General features: G+C 47.7%; 1 protein-coding gene across 1 annotated transcript in view; it reads left to right on the top strand.

Annotated features, from left to right (window-relative positions):
- The first annotated feature begins 8,209 nt into the window (after window positions 1–8,209).
- GLIS3 (GLIS family zinc finger 3) overlaps window positions 8,210–26,391 on the top strand; it is a 260,740-nt gene continuing 242,558 nt past the window's right edge. Inside the window, exon 1 of the mRNA XM_056848674.1 lies at window positions 8,210–8,597. Within this exon, the coding sequence (XP_056704652.1) occupies window positions 8,210–8,597 (388 nt within the window). The remainder of the gene's footprint in view (window positions 8,598–26,391) is intronic.

Below are 26,391 nucleotides of genomic sequence, written 5' to 3' on the forward strand. Positions count from 1 at the left end.
TTTCCCTATGGGAATGTCCTTTTAATAGAGGCTTAATATGTGGAAATAGGCTGTTGAAGACTTTCATGACAGGGTGGTAAATAACAAGTCAGAGGCCTATGAGCCGCTGCAGCATGCGGGGACACATCCCCTGGGGTGGGTGAGGGTGGCGCGGGGCACGGCCGGGCCAGGGGTGGCGGTGTGTGGCCGCCCCGGGCAGTTGGCACTGGGTGCACGGAGGCTCATTGAAGGGTTTGCAGGAACCCTGGCTGCCATTCAGCCATGGAGCGGGTCAGCTCCAGCATCGTCGTCAGGAGGCCTTGGGAGGCGGTCACATTGCCAGCCAAGGTCTCCATCCAGCGATCAGCCCCACAGAGACCTCTTAGAGCACCCCGATAGGGGCCGCACCAGTCCCCTATCATGTGAGGGTAGGGGGGGCCATCCCCACCACGAGCCAGGGCTAGGGATGTGGGGAAAAAATGCGGCTCACATCATATATGGCTGAAATCGCCCCAGTTTTATGTGGGAAATGGCGAAATCCGAACCCCCTTTATTCGGCTTCGGGGTCTTCACCTGGAAATTCTGCATTCTCGATTACATGTAAAGCATTATGTCTTATTGTCACCACTGTTTAAGGTAGTGGACATTTGCTGTCCACGTGGTGTTGCAAGTATGGCTCTCTGTCATGGGGACTAAAGCTGCATGCCCGCTTCTTAGTCAGGCAGATAGAGACAGATGGACTGAGACGGCCGAGATCCATCGTGGTCTCTGCACAATGCTCTCAAATTGGGGTAGTCAGGCCTGTATTACAAGCCTGAACTGTGGCTCGGTCAGTGTTACTGGAGTTGCTCATTTCACTGACCTCTGCTTGTTGAGGCGACGGCCTCTGGCTCCTGTATGAAGAAAAAGAGAGCGTGGGAGAACACTGCAAATATCGAGGGGAAAGCAAGGTCTGTAGATCAGGCTTTGGGGGTGGGGGCCCCTGAGGTCATTGGTAAGCACCTCAACACTATAGAGCCCAACAGCTTGAACGGCCATTTCCTCCTGTCGCACTTGTTGCTGTGGAGAACTTCAGGAGCTTCTTGGAGGCTGGCAGCCCCCCCCCCTTTAGGCTCCTGACTCAGGTCTTGAGAGCCAGAAAAAGCGAGAAATCACTAATTGGTGGAATGAATGCCCCAATTATGTGAATGGGAGAGAGCACAGGTTTGCTGATGACACAATGCTATTCAGGAGAGAGCACACAAAGGCCGTTTAATTCATGGAAGAGTTTGCATTGGATTTTCCACTCTACAGATGTGCATATTTCCCCTTAAGAAATGTCAAACCTCTGCATGGGGGGTTATAGTTGAGTTTAGAGATTATGGATGGGGGAAAAGTGCATCTTGAGTGACAAATCACATAAGTGAGAGGTGAGTCAAAATCGAGCCACAAAGATCCTATGTCCCACTGTATGGCCGAAGATGCGCCAGAGCTGTGAAAAGAAGAAATTGCATCTTGGGGATTATTGCCGGTGGTCACCAGGAGGGATGCAACATGGCTGGCCCAAACATGGCTTCCACCCAACAGAGAACACGCATGACTACCGTACCTGCCCATGCTTCGTGCTCGCTGGTGGGGTACCCAGCCAGCCTCCAGTGGGCCTTGAAGTGCCTATAGTGGGCTGGGCATTTTTGCCCGGGGCACAGCACGTGCGGAACAGAGGCGAGGAATGAATCCCGCAGCCTCCTGTAACGCCGCATGCAGGCCCTTGGGCTCCGCGTATAGCCCCACAAAGATAGGGCCGTTGAAATGTGCCTAAACACCTCCAGGGCAAATTCCCTGGTAGAGGTGAAGACCCTAAAACAGAGGCCTCGTGCCTCCATGAACCGGAGGAGGATGTCAACCTCCTCCACCTTCCATCCGCTGTCTCTCATGGCTGCCTAGAGGCGAGTGGCCTTGTGGGTGCACAAGGACGTGGCAACACCGGCCAGATTCAAAACTCACAAAATTGGGTGGATGCTCCTCCGGAGCATTCCTTGCATCAGAAGGGGGATTTAACGACTCCAGAGATGCATCTCAGTGCATTTCCATATGTACAGCAATATGGGCCCATTTTCCCCAGCAGCCATGCCGGCCTTTTCCTCCCAAGCCTCCACTGCCTGTGCTCCAAGCCCTCCCATCTGCTGCCTCATTGTGGGACCTTGCTTGGCTGGATGTGCTGCCCTCCAAGTCCTACAGGTGCTTGTGAGGGAGTAGGCCGCCTTTTGGGGAGATGCCCAGGGTGAGAGGGAGAGGTGTGTGTGGTTCCCATGCGCTTCCAAGGGGCCCCTCCTCAAAGTGTCCCTGCCCCTGGCCTTCTCTCAGGTCCCAGACATCATAGATTGAATGCAAGTCAAGTCAAGTCAAGTAGCCTTTATTAGCATAAGATAAAATGTATAAAAGCAAATACATAAAATCCGTACAGTACAAGAAACTCCGTAGTTTTTACAGTAAAATCAATTATGGTGCATTAGACAATTTAACAGTACTAGGCCAGCATTATTTGGTGCACAAGTGCTCACGTTCTTGGATCGCAAACTGTAAGAATCTTGCCACCAATTCAATTTTTATGGGGTCCTGGGTGGTCATGAGGAGAGACACCTTAATTTTGGCGGGTAACCATCCCCTGTCAATAAATAACTGGTCAATAAATTGAGAACGGCCCCTGGAATAAAATGAACAGTTAAAGAGGACATGGGAAATTGATTCTATTTTGCCCGCCCCGCAAGGACAGGCCCTATCCGTATATGAGATCTTATTGAATCTTCCGTAGAGCAAGGCGGAAGGAAGGGCATTAAATCTAGCGAGCATGTAAGCCCTTCTCTGTTGGGGATCAGTTAAGCATGAGAAGTAGTATGCTAAGGACTGATTGTATGTCCCGGGCTTCCAGTATATGGGGGAGCATCTACTGCAGGCCGCTCCTCTAAGCTCCTGCAGATCTATATCCAAAAGCTTGTTCTTAATCAGCTCAAAAGCTGATTTCTCTGTAAAGCAGAGCAAAGAGTCCAAGGGGATTCCAGTTGATCTAATTTTGCTTTCGATATAATTTGTCCAACTAGCACGTTCAAATTCTGATAGCATATGATGGGCATAGATTGAATGCTTGATGAGGGCTGACCCTCACCTCTCCACTGTTGTGTTCCGGCCAAGGACCGGTGTCCTTAAGGGGCTGGGCGTGCACAGCCGGCAAGCGGGGGAAGGTGGGAGTGGTCTCCTAGCGGCACACTGGAATATGTACTGCTGACGGGGGAGAGTCTGGTCTGGACGAAGTCCTGGAATAGTGCTGGAGGGGTCAGAATGGGCTGGGAACGTAAGGAGGGGCTGGTTAGCTATATGCAGTGACTCCCGCCTCGACCCATCATAGGCTCGGAGACAGGGTCGCTTGCATGACTCCTCTTGGGTATGCTCCATAGTGCACAGACCACTGAGAGAGTGCTCGCGTGCATTAGAAAGGCCCTCCATACCGGCCCCTTCCCTTTTCGGGGTGAGTCCCAGTCTAATGCCCCCTTGACACCGGCCCCTTGCCCCATGACTCCCTTGGGGGGGCGTCAGTTACGGACGGCCTAGAGAGATGGGCACCCCTCCCAGCATCTGACCGAGGGGTGGAGTTGTTGGGGCTGTAATCGGCCTGTGGACGTTCAAACGAGCAGCTCATTAGCGGCCAGACGCACACACTCTTCCCATTGCCCTCTGGAAATTCCAGCGGTCAGACCTCCTGCTCACAACCTCCCCCCCCCAAAAAAAGCTGCCCTATTGCTGATGGCGAGGCAAACCACCACCTCAATGTGCCCTTCCGAGAACACCTCACCGGACCCCTGCCTTCCACCCTTGATTCCCCTAATGACACCTTCCCCAAATGGCCAACCAGATGGGCGATGTGTTGCAAATGCCTTTATTGTGCCAGGGCGTGTAGAGGGGTGTGTGTGTGGGGGGGCTGAAGTAGTGGCGAGTGGCGAGGGCAGACCAGTTTCCAAGTAGGTTTTGGTGGGGGCAAGGGGGAGGCAGAGGCGGCCAGGTGGTAGGAGCCCAGCCCCTCGCATCCTCGGGGGGACTCCTTCTCTCCTTGTTTCCGCGGTGAGGTGTGAGGGAGACGGCGGCCAGTTGGCCTCCGCAGAAACTTGCAACGAGAAAGAAGGGGTGGGGCTGGGCCGCCAGGCGACCCCTGGGTGGCATAAAGGCCGCCCAGGGGTCTCACTGCCACAACATGGGGGTGATTCAGGTCCCTGGCTGCGGCATGCATTGCCAGATTCATCAGAAGGTGTCCTGTTGAGGCCGGAGCGCAGCTGAGGGCGAGGGCGGCGCGAGGAGCAAGTGGGCAGGCGGCCTCCGGCCATCCTCGCTGAGGGAGAGGCAGAGCAGCATGGAGCTTGTGGGCTAGTGATAACGGCAGCAGCATCTGGAAATAAACACAGAGAGAAGTGAGAGGATCCTTGGCCCCTCCCTCCCACAATGGCTCTCTCTTGAGTTAGGCCTGGTGTGGACCTAGACAAGGGCAGCGCTTTCAATGGAGGAGAAAAGGCTGGAGCTTGACTTCAGCAGTCCCTCCCACCAGAAGGCCCCCCGGGGGAGGGCAGTTGGAGGAGCCATTGTGGCAGGCCCCCCCAGAGAGGGCACTTTGAGCTAGAGCCATGCCCACTCCCCCCCGACAGAGGAGTTTGAGCTCGAGCCATGGCTAGCCCCCGCTGAAAGGGCACTTTGAGAGAGAGCCATGCCCGCTTTCCTCTAAGAGGGGAGTTTGAGCGAAAAATCAGCCAAGTCCCGACCCCCGGCACAGACCGGCAGCATGCCGGCCCATGCGAGGCTTACCTGTCAATTGAGTGCCGGCCGCAAAGTATGGCTTTTGAGAGAGAAATCCGGCTCCAAGGCCCCTCCTCCAGTGGGGTGTTGCCACTTCCTCTCCAGGCCCCATTGGTCGGCCTCTAGTCGGCTTCCAGAGGTGCCAGGCAGCGAGGGGCGGAGCGTGGGCACAGCGCAGAGAAGAGGTTCCGGAGCGTTTGCATGGCGGTCAATGGGCTGCGCCAGGTCGAGACCTGGCATAACTTTTGGCCAGCAAAAGGGGGCGTTCCCATGCCGAATGGGCCTTAGGAGGCCTGCTAACCATGGGACCGCTGCCGGAAATGCACCCACGGCCGCCGCCGGTCGATTCTGCGTCACTCAGGTGCTGGCGCAGCCCTTGCGCAGGCGCTGGCACGCCACCCCCCTCCGCCACCGCTCACCGCCATAACTGCCCGCACGCCGGCGCCCAGGCCGTTTACGCCGGCGCACAGCCCCTCGGGCCTCCTATGCAATTTCGGCCTGATTCTCAGGAATGGGCTGTAAACAACATACCATTAAGCCTGTGTTAAAGGCACAGGATTTTTCTCTCTTCAGGCTGTTGATAATCCTTTGATAATCCTAACCTTGCCACATTTAGTGTCCCTGTTTTAGGGTTGCCTGGTCCCTCTTCACCATCGGCGGGAAAGTTTGGGGGCAGAGCCTGAGGAGGGTGGGTTTGGGGGAGGGGAGGACTTTAATGCCATAGAGTACAATTGCCAAAGCTGCCATTTTCTCCAGGTGAACTGATCTCTATCAGCTGGAGATCAGTTGTAATAGCAGGAGATCTTCTGGAGGTTGGCAACCCTACCCAGTCTGATTCCAGGAATAGTTACTTTTGATCAATACAAAGCAGTACTGAGTCACAGTTTCCAAGAGCAATCACTGTGTGTGTGTGTTAAGTTGCCAGGATACAAAAAATGAAAACACTGCCTGAGTTTAACAAGTATGGGAGGGGGTGGTGTTTTGGGTGAGGTAAAGATAGTTTCTTCTTTAAACTGTTTTTGGCCCAAATGGTTTTGTAAATTCCTTGGAAATCACTTCAAATTATCACCTGGCATGTCACAGGTCTTCAGTTCTTTGACATTTCCCCCATTTTCAAGTGCATGTTTCTCATGGTTGAAAAGTTTCCTCTTCACCAGCTAATAATGGTGATGACATTCTTCAGCTGCTAATCAAGACAGTGAAGTGTTGCAGTGGTAATGGCAGAACAAAAGAAGAAATAACATGCTTCAGGTAGAACATATGTGAAAAGGGGTGACACTAAAAGGTCAGAAAAATAGAGATGAAACTCTGTATTTTACTTCCAGTATGGCTTTCAGCTGACTTAAAAACTGGATTCCTGTGCATTCAAAATTGTTCTAAAATCACTCTCACATACATATAATAATGGAAGAGGGAGGTCAAAGGCACTTTTGGTGGTAAGTGTGAAAGCAATTGGGTTTAGTACAGACAATGTGTGAAACTATTATTTATTTATTTAAAACATTATTGTGCCGCCTTTCCACTCAATTCAGGGTTGCCAAGTTGGTGAATGTTAAAACATTCTAAACATTAAAAAGTATTTGAAATACAAATATATATACATTAAAACTATTAAAACACATAAACACACATAACTCACAAACAGGGAGGAGCGCTAATAAGAGTTAGTGAAGGAATGCCAGACTGAACAAAAAGGTCTTCATCTGCTAGTGGAAGACAACAATGTTAAACCATGTTTTAATTAACTGTAGTTAGTGTGAATATCTGAATGCAGGCCATTCCATTAATTATGGTCATATAGAGCCTATCAAGCCAGGATCAGAAACTGGTTGCTCCCCTAGTTAATCTTAACTATAAGTTTTGTGTAATGTACAACTATCCTGGCATAATCATGGCTTGTTTTCTGGTTATCCTCTCTCAGGCTATAGAGAGGAGAGGAAAACAGCATTTATGAAGGCAAACCATGATTTGAGTTCCTTTCTGTGAGCTGAATCCTGATCTCATGAAGTAATCAGAGTCAAAAGAAATTGGGCTTTGTGTTAGGTGTGAACTGAACCTTGGAGTTAGGGTTGCTAGGTCCCCTTTAGCAATTGGTGAGGGGACTTGCCAGTGGTGGGGGAGGCCCAGACTGGTGATACAGTGATGGTACCAGGGATGTGGTGATATCACTTCCGGCATGCACTGGAAGTGATGTCATCATGTTACCAACAAAACTCTGGTTTGCTCAAATACCAGTGAGTCCCTGGCAACGTGCTGACATTATTTCCAATTACATGGGGAGTAACATCAGCCGGTTGGGACGCTGCTGGTGTCCCCCCACCCCCATTTTTCATGCTACTTTCCCCACTGTCCAGCTGATCAGCTGTGGGGGGATGGCTAGGGACAGGGATGGGGGCTGGCAGGGCAGGTCCTAATGCACCTTTCCTAATTTCTTTGAGCACAAATTATTTTCTCCCCCTACAAACCCAGCTTTTGCCCATGCATCTAGACAGCCAGAATAGTGTAGCATAAAGAATTAGATGGAGAGGAGGACTTCAAATCTACACTGAGCCATGAAGCAGTTAGCTTGACTTACCTCACAGATCGTTGTGAGGAAAAAAATAAGAAGATATCATATATGCTGCTCTAAGTTCCTTGGGAGGGAAGGGCAGCGATCATATAATAATAAAAACTTCTATTCAAACAGTACTTTTTGGTTTACATATTGTAAAATTAAGAAACATATATGTAACTGTTAAGGCATGCATACTGATGCAGTATGTGGTGTCTAATTTACTTTGAATTAATTTCCTTACCATTTTCCCTTGCAGGTGGATTGAAATATGCTATGCTTATCTCTGTTTTATTGTGCCCCTGGCCCTAGAAAGTAAACTGGCTCTGATTTCAGATTTTACTGCTTAACAGCTGTGCATACTTTTCTGTTTTCCTCTGTATATTAGCACAAGGTAGAAATAAAAGAATAGGATAGTGGTGCTCTTCTAAATGAGAGGTTCTAGTCAATAGCTGGCTTTTCACTCTGGACTGACTTCTTTCACTTGCTCAGTGTTCAATCCATTTCATGGCTAGTTAGGTAGTACAAAAGCAGCTGACCTCACCATTAACTTCTGCTTTTGCAGGGACATGATTTCCCTTCATTGTAGTTCTCAGTAATCATTTATCCCTATCCCCAGAGCTTTTACTCTGTGATTGCTTCCACTTTCATGCCCAAGCAATCAATAGTTTTCCCTGTGCAGTTAAACATGAAGCATTGCTTTGACCTCTAGTATTTTATAACAGTGTAAGTTATTTTATTGCACCTCCTTCTTTCCCCTTTTAACAGGTTTAATGCGCCATGGATAACTCACTGACTGTGGACTGATGTCTTTGCCATCTCTGGATTTGTACTGCATATTTTTGAGTGGGAAACCATTTAACAATGAATGCAAGATCATGCTGTAGTATGAGCCATCAGACAAAAAGCACTCCTCACAGTCCTGGGATGATCAATGGACAGCAGATCCCACCTATTAGAGTTTACGCAGGAACTCCAAGCTCTTCATCTAACAGTAACACACCAAGCCCAGCTATTGGAAGCCTATCTACCAGCTTACATTTAAAGACATTCCTTGGAGGAGGGGTAACTCCTCAGAGCAATGTTAATGATAGCAATATTCACTTCCCGGCTTTAAGTCCCAGGAGGCAAATGATTACAAATGGGAAGCCTTTATTCCACATCCCACAAGCTCCAGGCCTACCAGCTCCACAATCACTGAAGCCAAAACAGCAGGAATTTGGAAACAGTTTCCCTATAAGTACAGTGAAAGGTAGGACTCCTTTAACCCCTACTTTCGTTTTTTTACACACGTTGTTGAAATTATTTTGTAAGCCTACTCTTTTGAACTGTGAGAATGCTTTAAACAGTTCAAAGATGTCACATGCACACACTGAACGATATGTATCCTGTTTTAAAGAAATGCTCAATGTATCCGTGTCCTGGTAATGTTTTCATTTTCTGAGAGACTGCAGCCTTAGCCCTCGGGTGTTCATGCAAGAGCTGTATTTTGTCCTTTGTCCCCTTTCACCACTCTTGTCCATCATCATTTTCTTGCCTATTTTTTAAATTATACTTTACTCCTCCAATGTACTGATCAGAGCAATAATAGAACTCATCAAATATATCAAAATATCATAAGTTTATACAAACAGCAACAAAAAGGAAACAAGAAGTTTTAAATGTCTAAAAACAATAGGGAAAATAGCGGCAAAACTGAAGCAAAGCAAATATGGGAGAATGGTGGAGCCTTTGACAGGCACCTGTATAATAGAAGCACCAGGCTAACTTTTCTGGAAGTATGTTCAAAATAAGCAAATAATCAACGAACTGCAAGGAAAGCCTTGCTCTGGCCATTGCCTACCTTATCTCAGAAGTGTGACATCCACAGAAAGGCCTCTGATGATGATATGAGAGAACAGGCAAGCTCATACAAAAGGAAGTGGCTTTTCACATGTACCAGAGCCATTTACAGTTTTGTAGGTCAAAACCAGAAATCTGAATAGTACTCAGAAATAAACTAGAAGCTTATGTAGATCTTGCAACACAGTCATGATATGATCATTATGAAGAGTCCCCTTTGTCCTCCTTCAAATATAGGTACTGCTTCTATCTTTCAGTTATAGGATCAGTTTGCCAGTTTTCGGGGGGGGGGGATACAAGGGGTAAACAAGAAGTTAGAACTATGTTTCTTGCACAGAAAATACCATGCCTTCCATAAATTGATCTAGTTTTTCCTTTGGTATTAGGACTCTTAGCATATGTATTGTCTGTTCATAGAATTGGCATTTCAAAGAATGATTACAAGAGTTGAGCATAAAAGGTTATGGCATGAATTTTTTAAAGAGCTAGTCAAAGTTCAGAGTCTGGAATGAATGTTGTCTCTGTATTAGCTAATGATTATTGTGGCACAACCACAAATGTTGTCTTTCTGTTTACTCATATTTTCAGTGTGGCTTCCTTCACGTTTATTTGTAATAGAGCTATTGTTCCATTTAATGTGGAATTTAGTCTTGTGTCCAGAAGAGTGCTACAGCCATTATATCGGTTAATATATTCTCAATTTGCATATATTCCATTAGTATACTCTTAGCATCATATAGGGTTGCCAGCCTCCAGGTGGGGCCTGGAGATCTCTCAGAATTTCAGTTGATCTCCAAATTACAGAGATCAGTTTTCCTAAAGAAAATGGCTGCTTTGCAGGGTGAATTCTGTGATATTATACCCAGCTGAGGTCCCTCCCCTCTCCAAACTTTGCCCACCCCAGACTCCACCCCCAAATCTCCAGGAATTTCCCAACGTAGAGTTGGCAACACTAGCACCATATTTTTGTTTATTGTGTAAACTTCATTGTTAAAATGCAAGACAAAGCAATATTCAATGAGAGTAATTATATGTCTATTATTTATGAATTGCCTTGTTGAAGCTTTCAAAGAATTACTGACCATTTCATGATTCAGTCATGTATTTTGTACCTGACTAGGGTTGCCAACCTCCAGGTGGGGCCTGGAGACTGACCACAGTCATTCCACACTGATTATTAGTAGTGTAATCCAAATAATGGAGTTCATCTTCTGCTGATGTATATATCAGGGTGAGTGGTAATCTTCACAGTGAGCATCATCTATATGTTTTAGCACAGGACAAAAGATAGCATGTGAGTTCTGGTGTTGATTCTGGCCTGCAATCTCTGCCTTCATAGGGAAGCACGGCAATTTATTTCACTTCCTCAATTGGAGAAAACCAATGTGAAAATCTTACTAGTATGGCTTGTACCCTGTAATTCTCTCTCTCATTTTAACATGAGATACGAGTTGGTAATCTTTGGGATTCCTGGACAGTAGTGGTGTCCTTAGCTTTATAACATAGGAAACTAATAAAAGAATGAATCAGACAGGAGACATACTATTCTCTAAAAATCAGGGTAGGTGGAATTTTCATCTCTCCATTCTTGACTCATACCTCTGCCCATTTAAAACTAATTTTAAAACATATTTAACTTAGATGTTAGTGCCCACCACTTAGTGATAATCCATTTAAGGAGATCAAATTCCCTCTAACCTTTTAAAAAGTTGGATGTAAACTAAGCTTCCTATCTTACTCATTACGCCAGGTTATGACAGCAGGAAGAAGGATTTAAATTTTTTACCTCAGACTTTGCTGGGTATAGCTATTTTCCCTTTATCGTGCCCTTTCATTCATTCATTCATTTGAAATGGCAGGTAACAAATTTTTAAAAAGTATAAAGCTGTGATTCCTTATTGAATAGGGTTGCCAACCTCCAGGTACTAGCTGGAGATCTCTTGCTATTACAACTGATCTCCAGCCAACAGAGATCAATACACCTGGAGAAAATGGCTGCTTTGGACTCTATGGCATTGAAGTCCCTCCCCTCACCAAACCCCGCCCTCCTCAGGCTCCACCCCAAAAACCTCCCACTGGTGGCAAAGAGGGACCTGGCAACCCTATTATTGAAACTGCTGGGAAAAAAACCCTTTCTAAATGACACTTATTGAAAATTCTACTGAAATCAGTAGAGCTTACATCCAAGTAATATTGTTCAGTATCAAGATTCTAAGCAGTTGCTGTATAAACCAATCTACAGATCGTATTACACTGAAATTTGATGGGAAATTCTTTTACACCAGAACTTCAAGCCCTAAGTTCCATCTCTGAACTACATTTGCTCTATAAACTTATATCAGTGTATCATAGGGTTGCCAACCTCCAGGTACTAGCTGGAGATCTCCCGGTATTACAATTGATCTCCAGCCGATAGAGATAAGTTCACCTGGAGAAAATGGTCACTTTGGCAATTGCACTCTATGGCATTGAAGTCCCTCCCCTCCCCAAACCCCACCCTCCTCAGGCTTTGCCTCAAAGACCTCCCACCGGTGGCAAAGAGGGACCTGGCAACCTTAGTGTATCAGGAGACTAGGCATGCCTGTACCTCATTCTTGGTATAATTCTTACTGTGCTAGGGAGGGGGTGACTGGTATAGAGATCAGCTTTGCTCTCTTTCACCACAAGGTTAGACCCCTGTCTCAAACATCCATACCTGCTTTTCAAGGATACATTTGGCAGGTACAGCTTCTCCCAAAGACCAGTGATAACACAGCAAAAAATTATGCCTAAAAGCAATTTTAGGGAGTTTACTAAATTTAATTTGAGGCATCTGGGATTTTTTTGATTGACATTTATTATGATGTTGCCTCTCATGACCCCAATCTCTCTCTCTCTCTTTCTATCTGTGTGTGTGTATAAATAAAATATTAAGTGTGGAGGAGACTTTCAGAGAATGAAATAATCTTATGTGCATGTAAAGAACCAAGAAGTTTCTCATTGGCAACAATAGTTCAACATGCTTGGGGATGAATTTAATTGTAACTGCTAATGTATTTGCTTTTGGATCAGGAAGGGGGACTACAGTTATTTCTAGCAGCGTCAATAAGCATGGTTGAATGTAAAGTGTACACTCCTAATTTTTCAGTGGAATGGAAACATTAGCAAGAGATATTTGATAGACTACTTGCCTTTGGTCTTGAACAGGATAATGTTTCGTAATGTATGCTTGAAAGAAATTCAGAACAGACTATTTTTTCCACTTTACACTCTGGATGAGAAGGGCAAGTCTGAACAGGAACAATTGTATGCCTGTTGATTTTGTTTAATATTGTATTATGTTCTGCATACTAACAGTGCAGTCCTAAACAGCGCTGTCCTACACCTTTCTATGCCCAGAGACTTCAATAAGGGGTGTAACTCTGTTTAGGATTGCACAGTATGGTTACAAGTGCAGCTTGAATAGTACTGAACACATTTTATGTTTTGTACCATTGGAGCTTTCAATAGGATTAGAATAATATATGCCTATATTATTCTTCAAACCAGGTTTTTGCATGTTTGGCTAATTAGCACTGAGCAGTTAGGGTATGACTAATTTTGCATCCTAATTATCATATAAAAATTATTTTTGAAAGAGAAATAAGTGATACTGTTTTTCAAGTAATTTCTCAATGCCTGACTATAGCTACTATATAGTTATGTCAGTGAACACAGGTATTCTAAAAAAAGAAAAAAGTAGATCCCATTTGTCTGAATTCTCACTACCTCTGCTACAATGCACGGGGAGACTGAAAAGTCGTTTATGCGTGGGAGTTTTACCGGAGGTTGGTTGCTTGCTGGACCCACACTTTCCTGTTGGGAATCTATGCACCAGCAGTCTCCAAGCTCAAAGCAAGTCCTTCCCCTTTAAATGCTGCTTTGTAATTGGCTTACTTTGTAGAGCTTACTGTGAGAGAAATTCCCCCCAAACCCAATTGCTGAATTAAAAAGCATTTTAAGAACACAAACAAAAAACAAAAAACGGAGCAATCTGAAAGGGGGGGAAATCCAAGCTTCAATTTTAAAAAGCCTTTCTTTTGCTCAGAATGAGCTCTGAGGAAGCAGGAAGCATTTGAATCCCCACCTCTTTACACATTGCTTTGTAATTGGCTGTGAGAGAAACCAAGCGTTGCCTTATGCATGGGGATTTCACCCAGGCTGAGCTCAGGGGAGAGGGAAGAATTGGGTTAATAGAGGAACGGGAAGTCCCGGGATTTGTGAGGGCAGGCAGTGAGGACATCTCTAATGGATGGGAAACTCATGCATAACTCCAAGGAACAACCAAGACAGACAGAAGGCAAACGTGAGTCAAAGTACCCATGCATAAACGACCAAAGAAATCTTTCTGCAGAAGGATTATATACCTCAAGTGTTTTATGGAAAGATATTTCTTCAATAAAACCTTAGTTGGTTATTGCCAGTGCTGGGCTATTATGTGGGAGGAGCTCCTTTTTCACCTTCTTAACTTAATAACCACACAACATGCTTGGTTCAGAAGAAAATTTTGTTTATGGATAAAAAATGGCCACAACTTTTTACAATTTAGCTAACAGCTGTAAGCATTGGCATGGCATCTGGGTAGAATCTGACAATATACGACAACCCCAATGCGGTTGTATATTGATCCAACTCCAGCGGTCCCGCTGAAGTGGCTAGGGACGGCAGAGCCTGGGAATAACAGGGTGTGAGCCTCTATGTAATTCCTCTGCCACATGGGGAGAGGCCTTGTTGCCTCTCAATCGCTGGCTCTTTACATCCATGCCTCTCCCTGAACCCCTTCTTTAGTTTTCTGCACCTAGGAAGGGGCTTACCAGACCACTTTTCCAGAATGGATTCTGCCCAATGCTCATCCCGCCAAATTCCATGAATCCGTTCTGCTTCCGCCAACGCCCTACAGCTGTAGCCACTCTCCTAGGCCGTACCTTATGCTGTGTAACCATAAATCCATTCCCCATTCTGAAAGGTGGACCCCATCTTTCAGAAACATGGCAGGTTGATGGAATGATATGTCCCAGTGTCTAAAAACCATTCCCCCAACAGCCAAAGCCTCACGCCCAATGGCGTTAGAGGCTTTTCTTGTAGCCACATCCACCTTTTCTGGACTGATTGCCCCTATCCAGTGGTGTCTTTCTAACATGTCTGACCAGCCCACCACAATCTCATTCCATCGGGCCGCAATGACCCGTAACGTTGAGCAGGCCATTTCAGAAAGTTCTTTTCTCTTCCGATAGGGCAGATCGTTTTCCCCAAGCTGTATTACTACCACATCTGGGGGACCATGTTTTTCCGCTGCTCTGTCCAAGATTGGCTCCAATGAGCTCCATCGCATGCCACTGCAACCCATCCAGTGTATACGTACTCGATCTGCCAAGTCCAAATGTCTGCCCCATCCAGATGCTGCAGCATAAACACCTGCCCTTTGAACAATACTGTAGCCACAAATCCATATATGCTGCCACCATGACACTGAAACTTAAACACAGAGTTAGTGCATCTCAAAATGGGGTCTGATATAATCTTGGTAGGCCTGTGATCTCCACCTGCCAATGGCCCGGATCCGTTCCTCTTGCAGTCCCAATTTGGCTGCTGCTGTAGCAGCCCCAATTCTAAAGGAGTGAGCCCCAAAATCCTTTGCGGGTAAGCCAATGTCTGTTAATTCCCACCGTAAAATCCTTACGAACTGAAAACGGGTTAAAACTTTTCCATTTTCATGTATCAGCAGTGTTCCTGAGCAATCAGACCTAACCTTTAAAAACTGTTGCATGGCCCTCACTGGGCAGGGGCCCTGACCTTGTGATGAATGAAGAATTATTCGTGCCCCCTTACCGTATTGATCTGTTTTTTACCTCCTTATTGTTATCTGAAATGCTCCCTTGGAGATAACTACATCTCCCACTTGCAGCTCATGGCCCAGTTTGATCCTGGCTGAGGTGGCCACTAATTCCCCAACCCTAAATGCCCCATAAAAGGCCACTGTAAACGCAGCCTGGAATAATGCCACCTCATACACAGACCAACAAATATTTTTTAGGCACAGTATTAATCTAGATAAAATGTCTATTGTGATTTTCAATGCCAATCCGATATAGCAGGAGTCTCTCTCTTCCAACCCTTTATGGCCTGGCGTGCTGCGAATGAAGTGCACGGGTCTGCCTGCCCATATGCTTTTCTGAAGAATGAAATTGCAGCTTTATGTACCCCTATAGTTCTGGCTGCAAAAACCCCTTGTCTCATATGTGCCAAATAGCACAGGACGATCTGTTGTGACACAGGCCACCACCCAGTTTCTCCATGGGCCTTTGCAAAAGATAGAAAACTGGCCGTTGCTGTTGAATAAGCTTGTAATGTAGATGGCGACACTGATGCGAAAACCCCCCGGATTATGGTGTGTTCCCAAGCTCCCATAGCTCCTCAGGAAATTCCTCCGGAAAGATGTCTGCCTCTGGAGCCAAGCTGTGTAATCTCTCCTGTTGTAAGCGGGACAGGGAGTCCGCGATGTCATTGTTAATGCCAGGCACGTGCCTTGCCGTAAACGTGATGTTACCCACCAGGCAAGTCATTACAAACTTCCGCACCAGTCTCATGACCCTAGGTGACTTAGAGGACTGCCTATTCACCACCTGTACCACCGCTTGGTTGTCACACATGAATCGAACCCACTTGTTCTTGAATCTATCCTGCCATAACAATACTGCTAAGACTAAGGGGAACAGTTCCAAGAACGTTAGGTCCCTAATTATTTCTATTTAAAGTATACCCCAAAACCGACACTCCCTGCCGCATCGGTCTGCACTTGCAACTCCTGGCCCATATCTAAAGGATCTTGCCATAGGGACACCCCGTTAAAATTATTCAAGAAGTACAGCCAGGTACTGACGTCTTCCTTAATCTCTTTGGTTAACTGTATGCGATGATGAGCCGATTTTACCCCTGCCGTAGCTCTAGTCAACCGAACACAGAAGGCCCTGCCCAGAGACACTGCTCGGCATGCAAAATTTAAATGTCCTATCACTGACTGCAATTCCCTTAATGTACTTTTTTGTATGCCCCAAAATTTTGTTAATAACGCCTTTAAGGCCTGTAGCTTACTTTCAGGTAATCTTGAAGAACCTGCTATGGAATTGATTTCGATTCCCAAATAGGTTAAACATGTCGTTGGCCCTTCAGTTTTCTCATGTGCTAATGGAACACCAATCTCCTCTGCCAAACACTTGAGCGAGGACAAGAATACTTCACATTTGTCTGACCCTGCTGGCCCCACAAACAAGAAGTCATCCAAATAATGGGTTGCATGTTGCAACCTTGTCCGCTCTTTTATGGCCCATTCCAAAAACGTGCTGAAGGACTCAAAAGCTGCACATGCGATCGAGTAGCCCATGGGCATGGCCCTGTCCACGTAAATTGCCCCTTGAAACATAAAACCCAAGAGGCAAAAATCTGTTGGGTATACTGGTAGTAGGCGAAATGCCGATTGAATGTCGCATTTTGCTATTTTTGCACCGTTGCCACATGCCCGTACCAGCCCGACCGCATGATCAAATGATGCATACCTCACGGAAGATAATTCCGGAGGTATGGCATCATTGACCGAATGCCCTTTTGGATACAATAGATGGTGGATCATCCTAAATTCACCAGGAGCCTTCTTGGGTACGATGCCCAACGGTGAAATTCTTAAGTTAGGGAGAGGAGATTGGTTAAAAGGGCCGGCGATCCGACCGGCCTGGCACTCTTTTTCTGTTTTTATCTTGACCACTTCAGGGATTTCTTTTGCTTATTTTAGATTGCCAGACTGAATAGGTATCCTAGGGCCAAAGAAGGGGATACGGAAACCCACAGAAAATCTTTTCCATAGGTAATCTGCTGCCTCTCTATTGGGGTATTTTTGGAGCAGCGGAATCATCACCTTCAACTTGACATGCTTGTTTGCCAATGTTCTTAAACTGTCCCCTTTATTTTGCTGCGGAGGCAATGCTGGCTGCAAACCCCCCTTCACTGCAGCCTCCCAAACCTGGAGGTCTGCCTCTTCGAAAGGGCGGAGGACCAGAGCCATTGCGGTAGCAATTGCTCTTGGGGTGAGGGCCATAACAAGTTTCACAGCAATGCTCAAAATGGCATTTAATCCGTTGGCATTTTCCTTGACTATATTCCCAGCAGATCTTGTGCGTAGCATCTCTGCGGGTTCTGCTCCAGCGCCCCCATCGCTCCGTGTCCGCCTTCCCTTTTATTTGTGGTCCTACAGTGACTAGCCACAGTTTATCATTTATGAGGTCCCACCGGGTGCGTTCGTTTTGGGATGCCCTCTTTCTGAATGCCTCATTATACTCGATGGCTGTGGTATCCCCGGCCAAATAACGCACCCGCAAAACATTTGCCAAGTGGTTTGTTAAGTGCCAACCCCTTGTGGGGTAGGCCGATGACACAATCCCCATAAAAATTGTGTACCCGGTCATCCACCTGTCAAATGTTCTGTCTCCCTGACCTAATTTTTCATTATCTTTTTGGCTTTTTTTAGACCCTGATTTTGGCAGCCTACCTTCCTCAACCTCGGATTTTATTAAGGTGAACAGGTTTTACATAGAACCCATCTAATACTGCTTCCCTCAATTTCCTGGGCAGGTGAATGCCCGGAGGGTCTTCATCATCCCCGAAAGTAGGTGGTAGGGGCGGTCCGTTACCTTCCCCCTCATTATTCCACACTTCTCTGGGGCCCCTGCTATGGCTTGACTGGTTGGACCCTACCCTGCACCGCAATGCCCAAGGTGGTAAACCTGGTATATTGTCTGCCGCCAACCAATAATCATCACCCTGTTCAGATGAGCTAGCCCCTGAAGAGATCTCACCGCCAGAACTTGTGCTGTCTGAGTCATCTGCTTGGCGTCTCTTGGATCGATTCCTACGGATCTTCTTCTTTGCCACTTGCTTTCCTACGATCATTGCTGAGGCTGGAAGAACCGGACCGGAAAGTCTCTCCTCGCCACTGTCCCCGTCATCGTATGGCTCCCAAGTGCGAGTTGTCTGCCTGGCTTGTGTTAGTCTGTACTGGTGGAACCCCCTGACGTTGCAAAGCCAACTGATCCACCCTATCTGCTAAAGTGGACCCCACCGATGCCAAGCCCTGTAATGAAGTATCCCTGCAGCGAGTAGAAGGGCTGGGCTGTCCTGGTCCTTTTCTAGGTGCCACACCTGTGGCCTTCTTACTAAGAGCTGCCCCCCCCCCCCATGATTTTCTGGCCTCACCAGCCCTGCCTCATGTTAGCGGGGAAGCTGTCAGTTTCTTGTTGGGCTTCAGCCTTCTTTTAGATGGCATGGTTACAGATTTACTTCCTATTCTGTACCTGCCTGCTCTTGTGTATCTCTGTCTATTTCTGGTCCCTGTGAAAACAGCTCCAGACCAACCAACGTAACTGTTACTGTGCCCTGGCCGACGCAACGGCCCTTGGTAGACTTCGAACGGCACGCCTTCCCGCCGGTCAACTGTCCCCGGGGTGGCGGCATTGCTCGGGTCCCCTTGGGTGAAAGCCGACGCAACGGCTCTCTACCCCTACCGAGCGGCATGCGCTCCAGCCGGTCACTGTCCCCGGCAGAGGCGACCTGGCTGGGATCCCCTTGGGTGAGAGCCGACACAACGGCTCTCTACCCTTACCGGGCGGTGTGCACTCCAGCCAGTCAACTGTATGGCCCACGAAAGATGTTATAAATATCCAAATGGCCCTTGGCAGAAAAAGGTTCCCTACCCCTATAAAGTGCTGGGAGACTTAGGACAAAGCTGCAACACTGTAGTTTACTTTTGACAAGCTTCTACTGTACTAGGAAGTTCATTCAGATCAATAGATCTAGTACGTATTCAGATGTCACAACTAACTGGAATTTGATCAAACATTGTTTGTAAACTACATTCCCATGTCTGAATTCAGCCTTAGCTTCCGTTTCCAGATCATGAACACAGTGCACTTTGTTTCTGATGGCACAGTCTTTACACTCACCCTTACACTTTCCTCGTCTCTCTTCCCTTCCACTAAGGTTGCCAACCTCCAGGTGGCATTTGGAGATCTCCTGAAATTACAACTGATCTGCAGGTGACAGAGATCAGTTCACCTGGAGAAAATGGCCGCTTTGAAAGGTGGACTCTGTGGCATTATACCCCACTCCTCAAACCCCACCCTCCCCAGGTTCCACCCCAAAAATCTTCAGGTATTTCCCAACCCAGAGCAAGCAACCCTACCTTCCAGACTGAAGATATAAATCTTCAACTAACTCTAATTATCTGTGATGTCCAAATGTGGGTTCCTAACTAATTGGCATTCTTTTATATCCCAACATATTGACTTCTTGGCTAGAATTAAACTGTGGTTAACAATCCCAGTAACTGGGAAAGAAATTAATCACAGTTTATTATGGCATCCACATGTGGATGTCATGACTAACTGAAGGAACTTGAAGAGTCCCTTCGGTAGTTTTGTCATGCCACACAATGTGAAATGAAACACCACAAAGCAAAGTCAGCTACAATGTTCCCAGACATTATACAATCAGTTGAAGTCTGGGAATATAGAGACAAACAAGACTTGTGTGCTAGGTCACTTTTTAGATTTTTCTTCAGCCCCAGGGAGTCCCTTGAGTCTGCGAAAAAACCTGTTGGGAGAAGCATGCCCCCTATCTGTGGATTTAAGTATCCACAGATAGGGGCCACATGTGAGAATTAGATATATAGATATGGGAGGACTATGGTAATGGGAACTCTACAATAAAAGGCACTTTGCACAAAACGGAGACCTTTTACACTAACAGCCAAGTAAACACTATCACAGCATATTGCTAAAACTGCTTTGCTCAAAATCTTTACAGCTATTTTACACAAACGATGACCTTGATCTTCCACTTGTCCAGATACAAATGCAAGGGAAAGTATGCATAGTGCAGAAAGGGGGGCCCTTGGGAGAAAGGCTAGTGGGACATCACATGCAAGTAGGGGAAACAGGACAGTGCTTTGTTCCCTTCTTTAGTGTATTCTGCATACACTAAAGAAGGGTGTAGTGGTTAAGAGTGGTGGTTTGGAGCAGTGAACTCTGATCTGGAGAACCAGGTTTGATTCCCCACTCCTCCACATGAATGGTGAATGCTAATCTGGTGAACTGGATTTGTTTCCCCACTCCTCCACATGAAGCCAGCCAGGTGACCTTGGGCTAGTCACAGCTCTCTTAGAGTTCTCTCAGCCCCACCTACCTCACAGTGTGTCTGTTGTGGAGAGGGGAAGGGAAGGTGATTGTAAGCCGGTTGATTCTTCCTTAAGTGGTAGAGAAAGTTGGCATATACAAACCTCCTCCTCCTCCTCCTCCTCCTCATTATTATTATTATTATTATTATTATTATTATTATTTTTATTATTATTATTATTATTATTATTATTATTATTATTATTATTATTATTCCAAAAGGTCAGAAAAGCCATTCAGAAATCAGAACTGTTATTGAGTACTTGTGCATGTTTGTAAAGTTCACTTCAGGATTTTTAAAGCATAATTAGAGAAGATTTTGATGAGCTTGAGCAACAATCAAAAGTAGGGTTGCCAGCTCCGGGTTGGGAAATACCTGGAGATTTTTGGGGCATAGCCTGAGGAGGGAGGGGTTTGGGGAGGGACTTCAATGACATAAGAGTCTAATTGCCAAAGCAGCCATTTTCTCCAGATAACCTTATCTCTATTGGCTGGAGATCAATTGTAATAGCAGGAGATCTCCAGCTAGTACCTGGAGGTTGGCAACCCTATGCAAAAGCCACCTTGCCAAATGTAAACTTAAGAACTGTCACAAGGGGACGAAGAGTAAGGAAATTGCAAGGCAATGAAGTGCACCTGGTCCTGATGCCTTAGATTAACTCTCTTCAAGAGATAAGTTTAGGATAAAATGTTTTGTTCGTATATTAGATGCACTTGAAGCCAATTTAAGAACAGCTACTGTGTACAGTGATCTTGCACAAATGTTTTCCTTTCTTGCTAATCTAAGCAAAAAATTCAGCATGGTATTTGTAATGCATTTAGTTGGTGCAAGGACTATGCTGAACTCTTGAACTCTTGAACGGTTGAACTCAGCTGTGCTGAACTGTGTTGAGCTTGAGGATCTGTTCCAGGCTCCATCATCGGTTTCTCCTATTGGACAGTGGACTTTGGTCATCCAACCACGGACTGCGGGGGTGGCTCCGGGTGGTTGGGAACTGTATATAAGTTGGGGTGTTTTGCAGTTAAGTTAGTTCTCTCTTCCCTGTTAACTGAATAAAGCAATTGCTGTTGGAACTCTGTCTCCGGCCTCGTGTGTAACCTACGCATACATAACACTGGCGACGAGGATGGGATTATTGAGCTGATAGGCAGCCTGGCTAGTACCAGCTGATACCACAAGGGGAGATGCAACACAACGTATGATGGCTACTCAGGGCCACATTGATGAGTTTGATACATCTACCCCTGAGAGATGAGACTGCTATGCTACGCAACTTGCGTTCTACTTGAAGGTGAACAAGATCACAGATGCTGATCTCAAAAGGGCAACGTTACTCAGTGTGTGTGGAGCTGACACTTTTGAACTTGCACAGGTGTTACTGTCTCCCGCCAAACTTGAAGAGGCACCACTTACAGACATCCTAGAGCAGGGGTGGGGAACCTTTTTCCTGCCAAGAGCCATTGCACATTTATAACATCATTTGGGGTCCATACCAGGTGTAGATCTCCCGGTGGGGGGGAGAGGCTAGGGTTGCCATGTCTCCGGCCACCACCTGGAGGTTGGCAACCCCAGGGGAGGCCACGCAGAGAAGGCCTGGAGGGCGCCCCCACTCCTCCCTCTCAGGCAGGAGGGCAGCCAGCGGTGGGCCCGAGCAAACGAGGCACTGCAGTCGATCAGCAAGGGAGGAAGGAAGGAAAACAGAGAAAGAGGAAAAGGGAGAGCTGGAGAAAGAAATGGAAATAGGGGGAGAAAGAAAAGGACGGAGGGAGGCAGACAAAGAAAGAGACAGAAAGAGAGGGAGAGAGAAAAGTCTTCCCCCCCCCACACACACATCCGCCGGCCCCATGTGACCTGGCCCCAGGCTCCATGCCCTCCCACCCCCAGATTCGACAAAAGGCCCCCTAAAGCCCGATCGGCTCCTGCGCGCATGCTCTGCCCCCGGGAGCCGTGGGCCTCTTCCCCCCCCTCGCTGCTCAACAGCTGACAGGCAGCAAGAGGGGCTTACAGTGTGCCCCGGCGTTCCTGCATGCTGCAACTATAGGGGGCAGCCTTGGGGGAAATGTCCCTCCCCCTCTTCTCGCCGACAGCCGTCAGTCGGCAAGAGGAGGTCCAAAGGGCTCCACAGCGCCCCTGCAAGCCGTGGCCCCAGGAACACCCTCATGGAGGGCCACCCTCTGCGGCGAGGCCCCAGGGCTCCCGAGGGCCACAAAAATGTCCTCGGCCGTATGCGGCCCCCGGGCCTGAGGTTCCCCATCCCTGTCTTAGAGGCTCTGCAAAAGCATTTCACGCCTCAAACGTTTAAGATTGCCAGGTGGTATGCATTCTACCAGCGGAAGTAAGCCCTGGACAAGTCTGTTGCTGCACAAGTCTGGCCCTGCATAAGGCCGCCCGCTATTGCAACTTTGCCGACCTCGACACCACACTCAGGGACTGGCTGGTTTGCGGCCTCTAATATGAGAAGGTTAAGAGGTGCCTTTTCACAAAAAAAAATGTCACCTTCAACTCCGCCGTAGAGGAAGCCCTAGCAACAGAGGTGGCCGACAAAATAACTTGTGAGGTGCACCATGCAGACCGATCTTTGCCACTATCATCCCAAAGGCCATTTCCTGTCCACTTCGAGGATGGCAGCAAGGAGGAGGAAGTCCAAAAGCTGAGTTCTGGGGGTTCCAAGCGCTCCAGCCTGTGGAAAATGGTGGGGAAATCGTGTGCAAGCTGCGGAGACCAGCACGACCATCAATCATGTAGGTTCCACGATGCAAAATGTCAGGTGTGTGGCAAGGCTGGCCACATCGCGAGAGTCTGTTGCTCAAGGAAACCCGGGGGCAACATGAATTTTCCCTCCAGGGAAGGCAGCGAGCACCAGCCAGCTCACTCCATCGTTGCGGGGTACCATGGCAGTGACAAGCAAATGCCAGGGCACTTATCAACGACACGTCCAGTATGTGGCATTCAACACGATACGCTCGATGGAAAAGATCCGCGTAACCGCGTAAAATACAAGTCATCCCATGCGAAATGGAGGTTGACTCAGGGTTCGCTCTCTCCATCATCTCCACCAAAACATTCAAGCGTCTTTGTGCAAACAGGGGAGTGCCTCGCCTGCAACCAATCAACCTTGTCCTCACCAATTTCCAAAAGAGAAGGGTCCCCGTCAAGGGCATTGCCCAAGTCGATGTATGCTACAAGCAGTTCTCCAGTACTCTTCACCTTGTAGTCGTTGAGGGACAGTGTGCCAGCCTCCTGGGGCTCAAATGGTTCCAGGCCCTGGGGGTCCACATGGTCAGTGTGAAGCACATTGACCACTCGCAGTTTGAGGCCATATGGAAGGAATTAAAAAGCATCTGGAATGCACCATTGGGCCGTTACAAGGGCCCGACAGTCAAACTTCAAATTGATCCAACTGTCACGCCAATTTAACTCAAGCACCGTCGAGTGCCGTTCATGCTCAAGGAAAAGATCGATGCCGAACTGGACCATCTCATCGAATAAGGTGTCCTTGAGCTGATTTCCAATGCCAAGTGGGAAACACCTATTGTCATGCCGCTGAAATCCAATGGCGAAGTAAGAATATGTGCTAACTACAAGTGCACTATCAACAAAGCCTTTCAGCAGCATTCATATCTGGTGCCCATCGTCAGTCACCTCCTCACATCCCTGGCTCGGGGCAAAGTCTTCTCCAAGCTTGACCTTGCCCAGGCATACCAACAGTTTCCAGTTGATACAGCCTCTGCCAAAGCTCAGACAATCGTCACCCATAGGGGGGCGTTCCATGTCAAATGCCTCCAGTTCAGGGTCAGCTTGGCACCAGGGATCTTCCAAGGCCTGATGGAAGATGTCCTAAAAGGTCTTCCAGGGGTCATACCCTACTTTGACAACATCCTTGTCACTGGTGAGTCTGAGGAGGAGCTCATGAATTGTGTTCGTCAAGTCCTCAGTCGTTTCAAGGCCGCCAGCCTCACCGTCAAGAGAGAGAAATGCCAGTTGGGTCTACCGCAAGTAGCATTCTTAGGATTTCTCATTGATGCTTCTGGAATCCACCCAATGCCTGCAAAGGTCACGGACATTCACAATGCACCGCCGCCCAAGACCAAGGGGAGCTCCAGCAGTTCCTCGGACTCCTGAACTTCTACCATTTCTTTTTGCCCAACAAGGCATCCATTGCAGAGCCCTTGCACTGTCTCCTCGATAAGATGACACCATGGTCCTGGGGGCATCAGCAACAGTCCGCCTTCAATGCTGTGAAGCAATTACTGTCGTCGTCCAGTCGTTCTGACCTGCGATGCCTCACCATATGGTATTGGCGTCGTCTTGAGTCACAGGTTGCCATACGGCCAGGAGGCCCCAATCTCCTACTACCTATGGACATTTTCTCTAACAGAAAGGAACTATGCCCAGATTGACAAGGAGGCAGTGGCAGTCTTCGCAAGTGCAAAAAAAATTCCACGACTACATCTGTGGTTGCCCCATTGTCATGGACCACAAGCCTCTCCTGGGCCTCTTTGTTCCTGACCGGCAAACGCCTCAGATGGTCCATCTTCCTTAATGCGTACAACTTTGAGCTGCACCACCATCCCGGAAGGGGCATCAGTCACGCTGATGACCTCCACTGCCTGCTTCAAGACGTGTTGGACCTGGATCCCTCGCCAGCCCATGATATCATGCTCATGGAGACGCTGCCGGAGACGCTGCTCCATGCTTCAGAGGTTGTCACCTATTTGGCAAAAGACAGCTTCCTCTCCTGAGTGCTGAACTGGGTGTGCAGGGGGTGGCTGACAGGCTGCTTCGATGCCGAGTTTGCCCCATTTGCTGCCCACCAGCACAAACTCTTGGTCCACAAGGATTGCCTCCTTTGGGGAAACAGGGTCATCATCCCAAGCAAGCTGCGCAGCAGAGTCATGGAGGCTCTCCACACCTGCCACCTGGGCGTCATCAGAATGAAGGCACTGGCAAGAGGTTACGTATGGTGGCTGGGCATTGACGCTGCTGTGGAGGAGTGGGTCAAACACTGCCGGATCTGCCAGGAATCCAGCCTGAGATGCCGCATGCTCTGGTGCAGGTGTGGGAGTCCACACATGCACCATGTCTCGCCTCCACATTGACTTTGCAGGACCTTTCCAGGGACAGACATATCTCATTATTGTGGACTCATACTCTAAGTGGCTGGAGGTTGTCCCTGTCGCATCTATGACCACTCGAGTAGTCATCCGAGCACTGAGGCAGGTCTTCATGACCCACAGCCTGCCCGACATGGTCATTTTGGACAATGGGGCTCAGTTTACATCTGCAGAGTTCTGGCAATTCATGTCCAGAAACCTAATGTTGCATGTAACATCGGCACCATTCCTGTCCACCAACAGGCAAGTGGAGCGGATGGTGCAGACAACAAAGGAATCCCTGGGCCAACTGGTCCATGGAAGCTGGGATGTGCGCCTGGCAGAGGTCAAGCTGGCATGCCACGTCCTGCTATTGCTTGCCCGGCCCTCAGCTGGCTGGTGGTGGGTGTGTCGGCAGGGTGGGCATCTTCCAACCTGTGGCCTCGCCTGACTCCCACCTGGCCAGCAGCAGGACGCTTGCTAGGCGGGCATCTTCAGGCCAGCGGCCCTGCCCGATTCCGATGGTCAGTAGTGGGAGAGGTTGCTTCGGGAGCCTCCCCAGCTGTCTCTCCCATTTCACTGCCTCTTGTCAGCAGCCCCAGCCAGCTTGTCTCAGGGTGGGGGTGGGGAGAGAAAAGGAAGATGCTGCAGGAGGGGTCCAGGTAAGTACCCCGCCCTGGCTGGAGTCTGGGGTGGCGCAGCCATTGGCTGTCCCATGACAGTAACAAACTTAGACAAACAAATTTGATGAACTTTTTGCTATGAGAAAGGCTAGAAAAAAACTTTTTTAGTCTTAGTGTATTTGATTCTTGTAGTTTCTTTATTTCTTAATATATATTTTAAAAGAATATATGTATTTTAAAGAATAGAACA

Source organism: Euleptes europaea, chromosome 4 (assembly GCF_029931775.1).
Source record: "Euleptes europaea isolate rEulEur1 chromosome 4, rEulEur1.hap1, whole genome shotgun sequence".
NCBI classification, from domain to species: Eukaryota; Metazoa; Chordata; class Lepidosauria; order Squamata; family Sphaerodactylidae; genus Euleptes; species Euleptes europaea.